At 37.1% G+C, this 18,978-nt stretch overlaps 1 protein-coding gene across 1 annotated transcript; it reads left to right on the top strand.

Moving 5' to 3' along the window:
* Positions 1–118: 118 nt before the first annotated feature.
* LOC145576539 (uncharacterized) lies at positions 119–1,484 on the top strand. Its single transcript, XM_081634282.1, has one exon. The coding sequence runs from the start codon at positions 149–151 to the stop codon at positions 1,112–1,114; it is 966 nt and encodes a 321-aa protein (XP_081490408.1). The 5' UTR covers positions 119–148; the 3' UTR covers positions 1,115–1,484.
* The last annotated feature ends 17,494 nt before the right edge of the window (positions 1,485–18,978 follow it).

The raw sequence follows: 18,978 nt of genomic DNA, 5'->3' as shown, positions 1-18,978 counted from the left end.
CCAAAACAGGTGAACGGTCGTCGTCTTCCTAACCAAACATCTGACAAGTCTTAACCTTCCAACTAACTCTCTTTTGTCTTTTTAAGAGAGGCTGAGTTTGTGCTTTTGGATGCTCAAATCTGTCCACCATCAAATATTCGAAGTCTCAATGATGGACAATCTGGCCCCTGCAACACCAGATGCAGATAGCAACTCCACAGTGGATGCCTCTCGGCCTTTTCACTCAGTCAAAGAGGCGGTTGCCATCTTTGGGAAACGGATTCTTCTTAGAGAAGTTCAGTCACCTTTGCAAGTACCCTCAACCCCTCCCATCGACCAGGTTACTTTATCACCTTCCTTGGAGTTTACACCAAGTTCAGAAAAATCTCATGGTGTTGCTCTCGAAATTGGTACACCTGATTCATATGAGTTTACACAGAGTCCCTATAAGCCTCAGAGTAACGCTACTAGTGAAGCTGTAGACTCATCGGTGTATGAACCTACACCAAATCCTGAAATACCAAAAAATGAGAACAAATTTTATCCTTGTTCAAGTTCTCCCTGGGATAAGAGCATATCACCATCTCCAAGTACTTCAAGTAAAGAAATTGAACCGATACCAAGTTCAGAGAAACCAACTAATGACAAGCAAGGGAAAATAGTGCATGGAAATGATTTAGTGATGATGTTAATGATATTGAAGAGACTAGAAAGTGAGTTGCAAGAAACAAAGACAGAAGTGAAGCTGCTAAAAGAAAGAGAATCCGAGACAGAGGTGGCATTGGCTTCTTTGAATGCAGAGCTTCACAAAAATATGTCCAAGATAGCCAAAGCTGAGGCTGCTGAAGCCGGAAAAGCAGCTGCGAAATCTTTAGCAGTCGTTGAAGAAGGAAATCGAGAGATAGGAATGAAAGATGAGGAAACGAGAAAATTTGAAGTGATGGTGAAAAATGTGGATTCCCCTACATTAGCTCAAATACTAAGTATTACTGACTATGATTGCTATTTCGGGAATGGTATGAAAGCGAAGAAAAAGATGAAGAAGAAGCCTATTATTCCGTTGGTGACCGATATATTTCCATGGAGGAAGAAATCAACACCAACCAAATCAACTCCTTTGTATTCTTGGCAGTGACTTCTTTTACTTCATCCTTTGTTCAAATTTTAACCGATTCTTGTGGCCATTTTGTAAGTTCAAGTGAGTTATTCTCCATTATAATAAAAATAGGAGAGAGTGAGAAATAGTTCGAGTGGTTAGAGCATCCCTCCCGATCCAAGAGATGTTGAGATCGATTCTCACCCCGTCCTTTTCTAAAAACAATAAAAATAAAAAAGGGGTAAAAATAGGAGGCAATTTATTAAAAATAAAAGCTTTTGTAAATCTATTTTGATCGTTATCCGATGCAATAATAATTCTTGTATTATTGCCTTGTAACTTAATTATGTACTCGTACTTTTGTGTAATCATACAGAATGCACAAATTTTGAGTTTGGCATTTGAGGCATGCTTGGTGATTTAAGACGGTGGGAAACTCGCCTTGTTTACATTTAGAGCTGTCAATTTGGGTAAACGGGACGGATTTGGGTCGGATAAGAGTTGGTTGGGTCAACTCGGGTCGGGTCAATTCGGAATAATGTTGTAACCTATGCGGGTCGGGTTGGGTCATGCTTAAGTCGGGTCACGTTGGGTTATACATCTTACCGGGTTTGGGTCAGGTTTAGATCGGGTTAATATCAGGTCGGGTTATATTCGGGTCGGGTGAATAATAGGTCGGGTTTAATTCGGGTTTTCACAGGTTAAACGGGTTAGGGTAATTCTCGGGTTCGAGTCGGGTTTGGTTCAAGTCAATAATTTGTGGGTTAGAATCAAGTCGGGTCATTCTCGGGTTTGAGTCGGGTTCGGTTCAAGTCAATAATTTGCGGGTTATAATCAGGTCGGGTCATTTCCAAGTCGGGTCATTCTCAGTTTCAAGTCGGGTTCGGTTCAAGTCAATAATTTGCGGGTTATAATCAGGTCGGGTCACTTCCAAGTCGGGTCATTCTCCGGTTCAAGTTGGGTTCGATTCAAGTCAATAATTTGCTGGTTACAATCAGCTCAGGTCATTTCAAAGTGGGTCATGTTCAGGTTCAAGTCGGATTTGGTTCAAGTCAATAATTTGCAGGTTATGTTCAGGTCAGGTAATTTCCAAGTCGGGTCATGTTCGGGTTTGGGTCAATTACTTCAAGTCAATAATTTGCGGGTTAATCATTATCAATTACTTCATTTATTGAAGAGAAATAATTTCAGATAAGTTTAAATTCGAGCTAATAAGTTTAGATAAGATCTACATAATAAATTCATATTAATTCCAGTAAGATAGGTTTGGTTTAGATTTTTAGAAGATAAGTTCAACCCTATTCTAATCTATTCACTTTGATTCCACTCATTTTAGGGATAACAATTTCAGATTAGTTTATATTCGAGATGACATGTTCAAATAAGTTTAGATAATAAAATAAAATAAATAAATAATAAAATTAGAAAAATAAAAGTCCAATAAAAGCCTTTTAACAGCTCTAGTTCGGGTCACCACTTTCTCGAGTCCAAACAAGTCAATTTATGATCTGGTTTAGCCATTCAAGTAAATTATTCGTGTCAGATTATCATCGGGTCATTGTCATATACTCATGCTCGCATTCAATCATTATCACGTTCAATTCAATCATTATTCGAAATTATTATTATTTTTAAATAATGCCATTCAAATGTTTCAAAAGAAAAATACCCTTAAAAAACGAGTCAATAATCGCAAAAGGGGTCTCTACGAATGACTATCATAGGAACATCACAAGTCAAGTTCAATCGCTAAATGTAGTTTCCAAATCAATGTGTCGTATCAATGAAAAACTACAATGCAATATGGCTTGAGAATCAAGGTTAGCTACAACTCAACAAATCAAACACATGCGCAATTTCTATTAACTAATTTAATCACAATATCAAATCAACCAAAATCCTCCAATTAGCTATGATCTATCATTCATACATGCTTCACCACATCCCTAGCAAAGAATCTACTCATTACACATTGTAGAAATGAAGAACAAAACTAAACAAGTCATCATAATCATCATCAACATTGCAATCAAATTATCAACAATCAAATCAATCAATCAACTAAAAATTCAACAAAATATCAAAATCACACTAAAATTGGATTAAAAAGAAGGAAATTCTTACAAAACTTTGATCAATATCAAAGAAAATGGAGATCAAATGTAGCAATCATCAAGTTTCTCTCTCTATAATCTAAGAACAAGAATTCCAAGCATAAACTTTCTCTCTCTAAAATTACAATCTCAATCTAATTCAATTGATTTTCTAAAACATTCTCTAATAATTCTCTCTCTAAAATTAGGCAGAAAATCTATATATAGTAAAACTAACAAAGGAGAAGTTTGTTAGACGTCCAAGAAGAACCTGTACAGGCGCACCCTCACCCCAAATTGCGCGGCCGTGAAGAAAAGGGTACGGAACGGGAGACAGGGGCCGTGCGCTCGCTCCCCTATTGTGCGAGCCCGCGCCTGGGAGATGGGGAGCCTTCCTCGTGCAACCATTGATGCATCCCATGCGCTCCACTTGATGAACATTGGGGGTGTCAGTCTCTAAACATCCCCACGGTGGGTTCAACACCACTTTTCATGCCAGCGCAACATGAGAGCGCGACCTTGAAGACTTGGAGCTTGTACACCTTGACTTTTGAGCTACAAAGGGAGTGATAGGCTTGCATCTTGAGCTTCATAAGACTCGAAGAAGAGCCATGGAAAGCCTTGGACATCACCGTACTCCTGTAAACAAAGAAAAACAAACAAATAAAAGAGAAAAGGCGAAATAAACTATGAAATGCAAGAAAACGGGAAAACAACTAAGAATGAACTAAAAGTTAAAACTAGAGAAAATAGATAAAAAGAGCTATAAAAGCAACTAAAAATCATCCCAAAAGAAGCTAAATGAGTACCATAAATGACACTCATCTATGTTGCCTGGGAAAAAGTGTGCAGGAAGAAAGCAGATGTAATACCCCGTATTTTTTAACGTATTTTCTAATTAATTATTATTTTCTAAAAAGGGTATTTTAGTAATTTATTTTACTAGTTGAATATTGGAGCCAAAATGATATTTGAATTTTGGTGCCAAAAGTATTTTAAAACTTAATTATTATTTTTGGATTTTGGATAAAATTTATTATACATTTATTTTAATTTAAAAACCTGATTATTTATATGAAGCAAAATTATATTTTATTATTTGATTAAAAGAGCCGAATTTCCTAAATAAGTAACTAGGAATTTTTGGATTTTGTTGGTAAAGAAAATCTGGTTTTCTTAGTGAAATTAATTAGTGAACAATTGGTATTTTCCTAATTAGGCCTCGTTCACTTCATCTTATTTTTGCTGAACTGAAATTATTTTTAGGAAATTTTGTATTTTACTACCTTTAAAATGCTTACTTTTGAAAATAACTACTAGAACAATTTTATTTTATATTACTACCACTCAAACTCTATTTCTTTTTATTTTTCTACCAAATAACGGAAAATGTTACTGTAGACGGTAGTGGGGCCCACCAAATTAAAAACCATCTTCTTTTCAATTACTCTTTATGATTCTCCCTCTCATTCAATTCTCACACCCACCTTCTACCTCTTCCTATTGAATATTCTAAACCTCCATAAATTACCACCAATTTTTTTTTTTCTTTATCTCACTGTCATTACTTTCTTAGTGTAAGGAGGGTGTGCCCATCGTAAGGGATCCTTTTCCTTTATGCCCATGACCCTTTAAAAGTATAGAACTTTACACTTGTTAGGGTGTATTAGGATTTGAATTCCTGACTGTTTGGGGGACCTTGAATTAGAGTTGATCCTATCATTATGCTTTTTTGTAAGAAACTAGTAAGGAGTCGCCAATGAGTTTTAGGAAAACTCATAAACCTCGTTTATGCCTTTCTCCCAAGTAGAGTTCAAGGGATATTTAGCACGAATCATAAGTTTACCCATGCCCAAATTGGTCTAATTGTACCAGAAATGAGTTCGGGAGCGAGGGTACTAAAATAACGTTCCTTTAGGGGGGAATCGCTATTCTAGCCCTAGTGTGGCCTCTAATAGCTCTTCCTTTTTCACAATTTTATCACCAAACAATATATGTAATTAACGTGACACCTAAAACTAAGTTAGTTTATTTTATTTACAAGCATTAATCACGTAGGAATTACATTACAAAATCGTTATTCTTATTTAATCAAATTTGTGAAAAACAATAAATAAACAAGATTCGCCTTGACTTAGGTGATCAAAAAACAATTAATTATTCAATTCCTAGTCTTTGATTAACGAAAGAATACTATGTGAAATTAATTAATTAAAAGTTTATTTTAGGTGATCAAACAACACTAATTAATTGATTAAAGGTTGTTTAAACAAGAAAAAAAGGTGATTGATCTAAGTGCTCGCGAATTTACCACTTTTCCTTGCTAGATCTGCGTTTAGAGCACTTATGGACTCCTTCTTGTTCGGGAATCTCCACCGTAGTAACAAGTAATAAGAAGGGTGAGTGATTAGGACAAGAGGGTTGATAGTACACAAGTTCACAAAGTTTCTGCCAGTATTTTTGGTTAATTTCTGTCTTTTTAAGCTTCGTATTAATCCCCTATTTATAAGGAATGAGTGAGTTTAGGGTTTTGAGCATTCTGTCACAGCAGGTGGTGCGCGCATCTAAATGAGTTGCGCGTGCCTGCTTAGCGCAAGTGATTTAGGTGCGCTGCTATGGGCAGCGCAACTGAATGTCTTGCGTGTGGTATTATGGTAAGATTCGATTTTATATTCTCATGAAATTCTGAATCTTCCGCGAGTGCATAACTAGAGGTTGCGTTGGGTGTCACGCGCAACCTTGTGAGTTGCGCGGGCCAGACTAGCGCGACTCATTGAGATGCGCGCAGATTTTCCTGCGGCAGCTTTAATTTTTAACCAAGGTGCCTCTAAGTCCATCAAAATTAGGTTTTAACTTCATGTTTAAGCCTAATTATTGATCGGGCTTAGTTAATTGGACTTTAATTCATTTTGTTTTGGGTTAGGCTAGTTGTTTTGTATTCTTGTGACTTAGTCATTTGTCCATAAGCATTCTTCACGTTGACCCAACACAAAGATGGTTTTATTTATCGTCATAGCACTTCTGGTCGGGATAGGAGGCTAATAGTAGATGTCTACAGTTAGCCTCCACTTTGATCGAGTCTAGAATAGACAAGGATCAAAGTAGCTGAGGAAATAAATTCGAGACTCATTCTGCGAAGTTCTCCAAGATTAGAGAATCTTTCATTAGTGTTAAGGATGTCAAAACTATCCTTTATTCGCTAAGTGTTCGAGACAAGTAGTTATTAAGGCTAGAAAAAGTACTTTCTTGTCTTAATGCGCTAAAGAATCTAGATTGATTCTTTGCAAGTGTAGAATGCTTTTACAAGTAAAGGTTGTTCTAGGTGATGTCATGTCATGAAAAGATACCGGTTTAAAAAAGAGTAAAGAAGATGATATCTTCTCAATGTGGCATCGTTGATCTAAAGTCCCTCAATATGTTATTGAAACTTTAGTCTATGATTTTAACAAGTTAAAAGATGATAAAAAGAGAGGTGTTTTGGCGTTCGGAGCCTAACACGTGAAAAGAGGTTTTGACACTCGCTTGCCAAAACAAAGTATTCGGGGTTCACAAGATAGAAATACATGTCTCAATACTGGAGGCACATTTCCAAATCCAGTGTGAGAGGAGAAAATTAGCAACTCTCTCAGCAGTTTTGTCCACAAGATAAAAACACGCGTCTCAAGACTGGGGGCATGTGTCTAAATAGGTGCGACTTCGTCATGTTGCTCTTTATACAGGGGGTGAACGGACACCCTAAATGTCCGGTAAGCCAGTAAGCTCACTAACTACCATATTTGCTTCCAATCGAGAATGTGTCTGTTCACGATGGTTCGGCGTGCCAGTCGACTCGTAAAGCTAACTCCTAAAGTTTGAAAAGAAATTCTATCGTTTTCGTTACGGGAGGTAGATCACGTTGCTGAGAAGAGGATGTAATTTTACGCAGCACCTACGCCACACAATTTTACGTTGTAAGATACGCCATGCAATTTTACGCTGCACAATACGCCATTCTTTTTGTTGTGGACATAAAAAAAAATCGAAAAGAACGTGACATTTCTAAAGTCAGTACAGTAAAATGACAAACCTGTCAATGGGGATTTTACGTAAAGCACCACTACGGGACGTTTTAAGACACGCTCACGAAAAACGTCTAAAACGTATGCTTAGGGCTGGCAAAAAGCACAGTGTGCATGCAGGATGATGCAAAAAACTATCAAAGAATAAATAAACTACAAGATGCAAAGCAAATTAAAAGATTTCGATAATTTACGTGCCATTACGTATAATAACGAGCAAAAACCGTAAGAAATAAATCAAAACGGATCGAAATCCAAGTACTGGTCCTTTAAGTGACCAGTATCCGCGCGCAACTCAGTGGGTCACGCTGGACAGGCACGCGCATCGTTCTGAGTTGCGCTGGGCTGTCACGCGCAACAGATTCGGTTGCGCGCGACACTTAAGTCAGTAAAAGAAAGTCGCGAAGTGCGATCTTTCATTTCACTCTGTCTTTTTCCTCCTTCGCCATTTTCGTCCCTTTCTCTCTCTACAAAGCTCGATTTTCTTTGTTTTTTTGAGGCTAAGGAAGTAGAACTCGTCCCCTATTCATATTTTCCGAAATCCAATGTTAGTTTTTGATTGTTTTATTTCGTTTTTTGGCTGAAATTGGGGAAAATCGAACCGAAGAACCCTAAATTTTGAATTTGGGGGGTTTTTTATTCGGTTAATCATTCTTGAAATTGTTTGTTCCATGTTGTTATGCTATGTTTAAGGAGTGTTTTGCAAAAAATTTCATGAAAAATGGTTAAGTATTGATTCTTGTATGAGCATTTCTTTGTTCAAGTTCGTTCTTGGTACTTTCTTAGATTTTTAGCTCAAATTTGATTGTTCTTGCTTGCTCATTTGGCTATACATCTCAATTATGAAGTGAATTATAGTGTTAGACCTACAATTGCTTTCATGAATCATTTTTGGAAAATTTTGAATCCGAAAAAATGGCGCGAAGTATGTGCTTTATCTTGTTTTTGCCATGTTCGAACCTCAAAATTGTCCGGTAGATGATGATTATATTTGTATGACTATTATTCATCTAAAAATAGTTGATTATTTGAGATTTATAAAAATAATCTCTAGAATAATTTAGTTGAAAATGGTATAGGATGGCTTTGTGGGTGTTATAAGCCCCCATTTACTGAGCTTAACTGCAGGTATCGTAGCTCCCAAGCATGTGTGGCATTCGATTTTGCATTTTTCCCTTTCGGCAGTTGATATGCTGCCGAAATGGGTCTAGAATTTGTCTTTTAGATATAAATATCTTATTTTTTAGAGAATATACTTAATCGTGTAAAAATTTCATCGATTACAGTTTGGACTCTCCTCCATTTGTCGATGCCGAGGAGAATCTAGGAGGACTGGTGCTTGACGAGGCGATTCACCCTCGAAAGAGGGTGACGCGTCCTCGTTAAGAGGTTCGGGAGCGACGCATCGGAGCTGATCGACGTCGTCATGAGGATGTGGTTTAGGAGGCTTCTCTCAAATGGGACCCTCAGGTCCTTAAGTGGGACCCAGACCATCATGTTTCGATTCGTGTTTGCGCAGCATAGTGAGTTCTTCTGCGCCTCTATTTTCATCATTTATCTCTTTTCCTCTCTTTCTTCTTTCTCCCTATTTGAAAAGTCATGACCGTATTTATATATATTTATTATTTTTTTAGAATGACCCTAGCATGCGTCTGTACGGCCTAGGTGACTTGAGGGGTCTGACGCGGGTGAAACTTAGGTCATTGGTTACTAAGATTCCCCGATCAAAACCAAATTTATAAAACTAAACCCAACCCTAAGTATAGGGGTAAGTCCGGGTCAAACCCAAGGGAATGCGGTATTTACTAAGGTCTCAAGCTAAGCTATTACGAAGTCTTAAAACAACAGGGTTGGTCTAAGCTACGCTATCGAATCAACTCAATCAAAGCTAACAAATAGAATTCAAATGTCAAAGCACTAGGGAATTTAGGATCCACATGCACTCACAATAAACTTGCTAATTTTTCGGGAATTTGATCAATCAAGCAATGCGAGGGAAAACAATATTTGCAATCAAAATCACTCAAAGAGCTATTTCCTAGGGTCAAGCTAGATGTCTCTACAAATGACTTCAAAGGAAAATCACAAAATAAGATGTAATACCCCGTATTTTCATATGTATTTTCCTAATTAATTAAGTAATTATTATTTCACAAAAGGGTATTTTAGTAAATTAACTTACTATTTAAATTTTGGAGCCAAAATGATATTTGAATTTTGACGCCAAAAATATTTTGAAACCTAATTATTATTTTTAGATTTTGGATAAGATTTATTGTCCATTTATTTTATTTTAAAAATCGGATTATTTATATATTTCGGATATTTTAATTAAAGTAAAAACTATATTTTATTAATTAATTAAAAGGTCCGAAAATTCCCAAATAGTAGTCTAGAAAATCTGATTTTCATAGTTATTTTATTGGTGGATAATTGGTATTTATTTATTTAATTAATTTTTTTATACAATAAATATTATTTACACAATTATCTTTATTCCTTAAAATCTAGCAAAAACCTTAATTCCACTAATGAGGTCCAAAAATTTGAGCTATGGTAAGCTCATGATTTTCGACCCTCATGGTCAATTTTGGGGGAATTTATTTTGGTAAATTATATTTTTAATTATCTCCCTAAAATCTAGTATTTTCCTTAATTCTATTTTTCCATCTCCTAAATATTTGATCATCATATTTTCCTACCTTTTATCTCCCTTGATTATTCCCCAAGTAATCTTCCTTGCCATATTATTTTTCATGATAACACACCTTCCATGGGTGAACAATGGGGTTTATTATCTGAGGGAGGAAGCTGACTTATGGTGGGCCCAAAGAAAGGATGAGCTGTTGAAGAAACCAAACTTTAGGTGGGATGAGTTCAAGGAAGCCCTGAGAGAGAAGTTTTACCCTTCCTATCTGAGAAAGCAAAAGTGCATGGAGTTTACCAACCTAAGGATGGGGAAAATGTCAATTAGTAAATACTACAACAAGTTCATTGAGTTGATGAGGTTTGCCCCGGAAGTAGTCCCTACCGAAACCATCAAAGCTCAAAGATTTGAGCAAGGCTTAACCTTAGCCCTTCAAGGGAAGCTAGGGGGAGTGACTTTTGAGACCCTGGATGAAGTGTATTACCGTGCAGCCATCTGTACGGAATCAAGGGGAGGGAAATGGAGCATGTTGGAGATAAAAGGAAGAACCCGGACTCTTTTCACGGGGGTGAAAAGAGGCATAAGCCTAATGGTAACTACTAGGGGAATTTTAAGAGGAGGGACAACAGGGGAAGCTTTGGGAAGGGGAATGGAGGACAGTCGTCCAATGCTAAGGGGAATGGAAACCAAAGGGGTGAGAAGCCTCCGAGAAAGTATTTCTGCAAGCGGTGTGAGAGACCACCCAGGGCGGGACTGTGGGGGAAAACCGGTAACTTGTCGCTACTGTCAGAAGTTGGGACACCGTGAGTACGAGTGTTTCAAGAAAGAGGCTGACGTTAAGTCAGGGAAAGTGAAAGAGTCGAGTGCTCCCAATAAACCACCCCAGTCTAGTGGACTTACACCCAAGGTTGGAACCAGTGGCAGTGCGGGAAGTGCCCCAAAGGGTCGTGTTTTCGTGATGAATATCCGTGAGTCTGAGTCTGCTAATGATGTGGTAATTGGTGTTTTCTCTATAAGTTCTTTGCCTGGGAAAGTCTTGTTTGATTCGAGGGCGTCCCATTCTTTTGTTTTTAAGAGAGTAGTTGGATGTCTTGGATTAGAAAGTCCTAAGTCGGTTTCTCTAGATGTGTCTATTCTATCTGGGGAAGTGAGGAGTTGTTCCAAGTTGTTTTTGAGTGTGCCTATTTCCATTTTTAGGAAAGAGTTTCTATCGGATTTGATCGAGTTCGATTTAAAGGATTTTGATGTAATTCTGGGTATGGATTGGTTGGGGAAGTATGAAGCAAAGATCGATTGTGCGGGCGAAAAGGTTACCTTGACTAGCCCAAGTAAAGCTCGAGTGGTGTATAAAAGGGAAGGGAAAAGTTCAAGGTTGAGAATTGTCTCTACAATGTAACTGCAGAAGTTGGTTAAGAAGGGTTGTCCACTGCTTTTGTGTAGTGTTCAAAAGATTGAAAGTGAGGAAGAGAATGATGATGGGAATATTCCTGTTGTGGAAGAATTTCCAGATGAGATTCATGGTATGCCACCAGGAAGGGATGTTGAGTTCACTATCGACCTAGTGCCTGGTACTGGACCTATTTCTAAGGCTCCATATAGGATGGCTCCAGCCGAGATGAGAGAGTTGAAGACTCAGTTGGATGATTTGTTGGAGAAAGGTTACATTCAACCTAGTTCCTCGCCTTGGGGAGCTCCAGTGTTGTTTGTAAAGAAAAAGGATGGAAGTATGAGGTTGTGTATCGATTATCGAGAGTTGAATAAGGTGATAGTGAAGAATAATTATCCATTGCCGAGGATCGATGATTTGTTTGATCAGCTGAAAGGAGTAGGAGTATTTTCAAAGATACATTTGAGATCAGGGTATCACCAGTTAAAAATTGCGGAGCAAGATATTTCAAAGAGTGCTTCAGGACCCGTTATGGTCATTATGAATTTACAGTCATACCATTTGGTTTGACCAATGCACCAGCAGTGTTCATGGATTTGATGCATAGGATTTTCAGGCCATACTTGGACAAGTTTGTGGTGGTGTTTATCGATGATGTCTTGGTGTTTCGAAGAATGAAGAGGAACATAAGGAGCATTTGAGGCAAGTATTGTCGAGTTTAAGGGAACACTAGTTGTATGCCAAGCTGTCAAAGTGTGATTTTTTGTTGGAAAAGGTAGCATTTTTTGGCCATGTGATTTCCAAGGACGGAGTTGTAGTGGACCCAAGAAAGATTCGAGCTGTGAGTGATTGGCCAACCCCAAAGAATGTGTTGGATGTGAGGAGTTTCTTGGGTTTGGAAGGCTATTACAGAAGGTTTGTGAAAGATTTTTCAAGGATCGCGAAGCCCATGACAAGTTTAATGAAAAAGGAGCATAAGTTCTTATGGACTCCAAAGTGTGAGGAGGCGTTTAAGATCCTAAAAGAAAGGTTAACCACAGCACCTTTGCTGGCTTTGTCTGTTGGAAGTGACTTATTTGAGGTGTATAGTGATGCATCGTGGTTTGGACTAAGATGTGTTGTGATGCAAAGTCGAAGGGTGATTGCATATACTTTAAGGCAATTGAAGGCTCATGAAGGGAATTATCCAACCCATGATTTGGAGTTAGCTGCAATAGTGTTTGCCTTGAAGATTTGGAGGTATTACTTGTATGGGGTGACTACAGGATTTTCACGGATCATAAGAGTTTAAAGTACATTTTCACCCAAAAGCATTTGAATGGGAGGCAGAGAAGATGGTTGGAGTATATGAGTGACTATACATTGGATATTCAGTATCATGAAGGAAAAGCTAATGTGGTGGTAGACGCTTTGAGCAGAAAGTCAGAACATTCGATGAATGTAATGGTAGTGCCAGATCAGTTGTGTGTTGATTTTAGAAGTTGAACTTGGAAGTGATGGAGCATGGTGAAGTGACTAGGATGTTAAACGCCTTGGTGATTCAACCATCCATTTATGAGGAGATAAGGGAAAGTCAATTGGAGGATGAGAAGTTAAAGACAATGAAAAAGAAGATTGATGAAGCGCAAGTGTTGGATTTCACTATTGGTGATGAGGGGAGTATTCATTTTAAAGGAAGATGGTGTGTACCACAGAGTCGCGGAGATCTAAAGTAGAGATTAATGGAAGAGGCCTATAATTATCCTTATTCAATGCATCCTAGAGGGGATAAGTTGTATAAGGACATGAATAAGACTTTTTGGTGGCCCAATATGAAGAGAGAAGTGGCTGAATTTGTGGCTAAGTGTTTGACATGCTAAAAAGTGAGGATTGAGCATCGCAGGCCTCAAGGAAAGGTCCAATCCTTGGAGGTGACCAAATGGAAGTGGGATTCAATTTCTATGGATTTTGTGGGAGCCTTACCAAAGACCAAGGCAGGGAATGACACTATTTGGGTAATAGTGGACAGGTTGACAAAGTCAACAACGTTCATACCCATGAAAAGTACTTGGACTATGGATCAGTTGGGGAGAGCTTCTGTGAAGTTTGTGGTGAAGTACCATGGAGTACCCTCGGATATCATCTCGGACACAGATTCGAGATTTTTGTCTAACTTCTAGAAGAGTTTGCAAAAGGCAATGGGAACAAAGTTGTTAATGAGCACGACGTTTCATCCTGCGAAAGATGGTCAGACAGAAAGAACGATTAAGACATTGGAGGATATGTTGAGAGCTTGTGTGATGGAGTATCAAGGGTCTCGGGAAGACCACTTGGACTTCATAGAATTCTCTTACAACGACAGTTACCATGTAATACCCCTCATGATTGCTTTAAAAGGATTTGATATACTACTCATATCAACAAGATGCATCTTCCTTTTAGGGAGCCCATATGCTAAGATACTCCATAGTTAAGCGTGCTTGGTTTGGAGTAATCTTGGGATGGGTGACCTCCTGGGAAGTTTTCTCGGGGTGCGTATGAGTGAGGACAAAATGCGCCAGAAGGACTTGTGTCGGTCTATGAGGACAATTGTTGGCCCTCGATGCGCATTTCGTGACAATTGGCCCATCACTAATATGTTTGGGGTCGGGGTGTTACATACCATGCAAGCATCAGAATGGCACTGTTTGAGGCCTTGTATGGTCGGAAGTGTAGAAGCCCAGTTTGTTGGAACAATATAAGTGAGACTATGGTACTTGGGCCAGAGATGATTGAGGATATGGTAAAGCAGGTCAAGCTGATCCAAGAAAAGATTAAAGCAACCCAAGATCGACAGAAAAGCTAATCTGATTTGAAAGGAGGGAGGAAAAATATGAAGTAGGAGAGAAGGTTCTGTTGAAGATTTCACCCATGAAGAGGGTGATGAGGTTTGGAAAGAAGGGAAAGTTGAGCCCAAAGTACATAGGGCCTTATGAGATTATCCTGAAAGTGGGAAAAGTGGCATATAAGTTGGATTTGCCAAATGAGCTAGAAAGGGTTCACAATGTGTTACATGTGAGCCAAATTCGAAACTATATTCCTGATGTGACACATGTGTTGCAACCAGAAACCATTGAGATGGATGAGAATATGACTAATGAGGAAAGACCAGTAAAGATTCTGGATTCCAAAGTGAGGAGCACAAGGAACAAGGATGTGAGTATTGTGAAAGTGTTGTGGTCGAATCAGAAAACTGAGGAGGCTACATGGGAAGCTGAGGCTGATATGAGGAAACGTTACCCAGAGCTGTTTGCTTAAGGTTAGTGGTCGAGTTACGAGGGCGTAACTCCTTTTAAGGGGGGTAGAGGGCAATAGAGTTTCGCGCGTTTGCTTTTCGAGTCATTTTTGATTGATTTCAAGTATTTCTTGAGTATGTTTCGAGTCTTGAATCAAGTTAGGATGTGCATGAATCAAAACCTTAAAATGATTTTCGTTTCTTTTGGCTAAGTTTCGGGTCGAAACTTCTTTTAAGGGGGGTAGACTGTAACATCCCATATTTTCATACATATTTTCCTAATTAATTAATTAATTATTTCATAAAAGGGTATTTTAGTAATTTAACTTACTATTTGAATTTTGGAGCCAAAATGATTTGAATTTTGGCACAAAAATATTTTGAAACCTAATTATTATTTTTAGATTTTGAATAAGATTTATTATCCATTTATTTTATTTTAAAAACCTTATTATTTATATATTTTGGATATTTTAATTAAAGTAAAAACTATATTTTATTAATTAATTAAAAGGTCCGAAAATTCCCAAATAGTAGCTAGGAATTTCGGATTTTCTTTGTCTAGAAAATATGATTTTCTTAGTTATTTTATTGGTGAATAATTGGTATTCATTTATGTAATTATTTAATTAATAATTTATACAATAAATATTATTTACATAATTATTTTTATTCCTTAAAATCTAGCAAAAACCTTCCTTAATTCCATTAACGAGGTCCGAAAATCTGAGCTATGGTAAGCTCAAGATTTTCGGCCCTCATGGTTAATTTTGGGGGAATTTATTTTGGTAAATTATATTTTTAATTATCTCCTTAAAATCTAGTATTTTCCTTTATTCTATTTTTCCATCTCCTAAATATTTTATCATCATATTTTCCTACCTTTTATCTCCCTTGATTATTCCCCAAGTAATCTTTCTTGCCATATTATTTTTCATGACAACATACCTTCCATATTTTTATTATGCACATTCACCTTAATATCAAAACTTTCCATAATTACTTATTCACTTCTCCAAGTATTTCCATACCTCTTCTTGCCATAATTCTTCCTACATTTACCTACCATAATTCATGCCCATACTAGCCTATAAATACCCCTTCATTTCATGACCAAACACTTACACCAATTCTCATAATTCTCTCTTATTCTCTTCTCTATTTTTCTCTCTTTTTCTATCTCCTCCTTGCGCACCACCACCTCCGGCGCCCTCTGCCGCCGCCAGCCACCTCCGGCAGCCCTTCCTTGCCGCCACTCTCCTCCTTTTTCTCCTTGGTTTTCTATCTTTTCTTCATCTTTTTTCTTATTTAATTAATTATAATTATTATGGGGGATTTATAAAAATTATTATGACTAGTTTTAATTAAAGAAAACAAGATTTTTAATATTGTTTATGAGAAAATAATTTAAAAGGTTCATGTACATTTAGTTGGGGGGTTTTAATTTAATTATTGTGATTATTTGTTAACCTAACATTAATTAAGGTTATATTTAATTGTAGGATGTGTTCAATCAAGGTTTTTGAGTTCTTTTGTGTGGTTTTGCTAAGCAAGAATCGAGGTACGTTTAGGTGGCTAGATACCTTTGAAAGTGATTGAATTAAATTGCATGTTTTATGTGATTTTATTTGTGATTGATTTTAATTAAATTATGGTTTATGAAATAAAGCATGTTTAATTAATTGGTTTTGATAAATAAATTGGAGTGTTGATTTTTATATGAGGTTTTGAAGGAATTGAATTATTATCATGTTTTAAAGACTTGAGTTTAAAAGTATGTTGAATTTTAATTTAAAAGGAGTTTGAGATATTTACTGGAAATTATGAGTTAAAGAGGTTATTGATTATTTAAAAAGCTTTACAACCATGTTTATTATATTAATCCCACTATGCGGATTCATTGAGGACTATGGATTTTGTATGACCTAGTCTTTCTCCAAGAATAGCATTGAAATAGTAGGAGACTAGCTTGGGGGGTGTGCACACTTAGAGAGGAGTTTTGAGTTAAATTGATTTTATAAATCATTCTTATTATTGAGTTTTGAATTAATGGATTTTTAATAATTATTCTTATTAAATTATTGAAATTATATTTGAGTATTGAAAATCGATTTTAAATCACGAGTATTGGAATTTATTGGAAATTAGTTTGGAAAGCATGTTTGCAAATAAATTGAGTTTACATTATCTTGCACTTATCGTACTTAGCATATTTTGCTCATTCGTATTTCCTATTTGTTTTGGTTCGCCCTGTTTACCGTAATGGTAAGCAGTGTTGACTAATTTCAGGTGAAGTCAATATGTGAGCATTTGGAGTCCCGAGAATGTATTCATCTAGATTAAGAATGTCGGTTCTTGTCTTTAATTATGAGTACTCATGACAATGGTTATTGTTATTATGGTTATATTAATAAAAGAGTATTGAAGTTTCCGCTGCAAAGTATTGGTTTTATTTAGTAAGTTTGGTAGCCTTGCGTAATCACACGGCGGTAATATGTTTAAGTCTATCTCTACGGTATAATTATACGTATTTTTCTAGTAATACCGTAGAGGGAGATTTGGGGGTGTTACATAAGATCAACCGATAATAATAGCTTCCAAATCAATTTTTCGTATCATTGAAAACTACTATGCAATCTAGCTTGATAATCAAGGTTAGCTACTCCTCTTCCAATCAAACACATGCACAAATTTCATCAACCAATTTAATCACATCATCAAATCAATCAAAAACCCCAAATTAGCTTTAGCTTATCATTCATACATGCTTCACCACTTCCCTAGCAAAGGAACTACTCACTACACATTGTAAAATTGGAAAGCATACAAAAGCTAATCATCAATTTCATCATCAACATTTCAACTCAAATATCAACAATCAAGTCAAACAAAACTAATGAAATTCAACAATATATCAAAAATCAAACATAAAATTGCATTGAAAAGGAAAGAATTCTTACAAAGGTTTGATCAATATCAAAGAGGAATGAAGATCAAAATGTAGCAATCATAAATTACCAAGTTTCTCTCTCTAAAATCTAAGAACAAAGTCTCCAAAATCTTGAGCTTCTCTCTCTAAAATTTTAATCAAAATTTAATTCTAATTCAATTATCATGTAATTCTCTAATTATTTTCTCTCTAGAAAAGAAGGAATTCTATATATAGTAAAACTAACTAAGGAGAAGTTAGTTAGACGTCCAAAAAGAACCCCAAATGGCGCGGCCTCTCCTTTCAATGCGCGGCCGCAACAAAATGGGTACGGAACAGGGGGAAGCCAACTACGCGGCCGCGCCACTGCCCTGCGCGGCCGCTCCTCCCTCCTGCGCGCCCGCGCCTAGGAGCAGGGGAGTTCTTCATGTGCAGTCGTTGATGCTCCCGTGCGCTCCACTTGATACATGTTGGGGGAGGCAGTCACTAGAGGCCTTCACGGTGGGTTCACCACCGATTTTGATGTCCACGCAGCATGAGAGCGCGGCCTTGAAGACTTAGCTTATGCACTCCTTCACTTTTGAGCTTCAAGAGGAAGAACCGGGTTGCATCCTAAGCTTTGTATGCCCCGAGAAAACGCCATCGAGCTTCTTGAACATCACCAATCTCCTAAACTCAAAGAGAAGCAAACAAGTAAAGAAGAAAAGGCAAAATAAACTAAGAAATACTAGAAAATGAGAAAACAACTAAGGAAAACACAAACTAGAGAATTTACAAGTAAAACTAAAGAAAAAGAGATAAAAGAGATATAAAAGCAGTGAAAAATCATCCTAAAAGAGGTTAACTGAGTGCCATAAATGACACTCATCAAACTCCCCCAAGCTAGACTTTTGCTCGTCCTCGAGCAAAACAAAAGCAAGAAGAAATAGGATGAAAGACTTAATCAAACAAGAAAAAGGAAAGAAAGAGATAAGAATGTACATTAAGACTCACTTTCGAAGGAATCACGGTTGTTTTTAGCTACAACAAGCCCTTTAAACCCCAAAGTTGCGAATGAGGACGAGTGAGGTTTTGTAAGGGCATCCAAAGAGTTTGACCCATAACTCTTGAAGGTAAAAATGAGGCAAATCAATAAAAGAGAGAAAATAAAAAATTCAAACAAATAACTTTTGAAATGGACTTTTACAAATGATCAAATGCAAGTGAATAGACAACTTTCTATACAATAAGGGTATGCACATTCCAAGATATCTAAGGTTGATTGAAACATAGGATACGATAAGCATAGAGAACTAATGAAACACAATTCACCTTCATCTCAAACATTCTTACCACGTTCTCCCAATTAGATTTAAATTCACCTCAAGTGAGTATCTCAATGATCCCTCGAAGGAACCGGAAAAAAAGAGATTTAAGGCTACTCGATATCTTGATTAATGCACACCGCTCTATAGGCTTGACTCACATCTCGCTCCACCGACTTGTGACTCAACCACAAAGGTCAAAAGGTCTTTGAGAAGGGTTGTAATGTAAGGG

This window comes from Chenopodium album, chromosome 13 (assembly GCF_948465745.1).
Source record: "Chenopodium album chromosome 13, dcCheAlbu1.1, whole genome shotgun sequence".
Classification (NCBI taxonomy): Eukaryota; Viridiplantae; Streptophyta; class Magnoliopsida; order Caryophyllales; family Amaranthaceae; genus Chenopodium; species Chenopodium album.
This window is presented reverse-complemented; position numbering and strand designations above follow the sequence as displayed.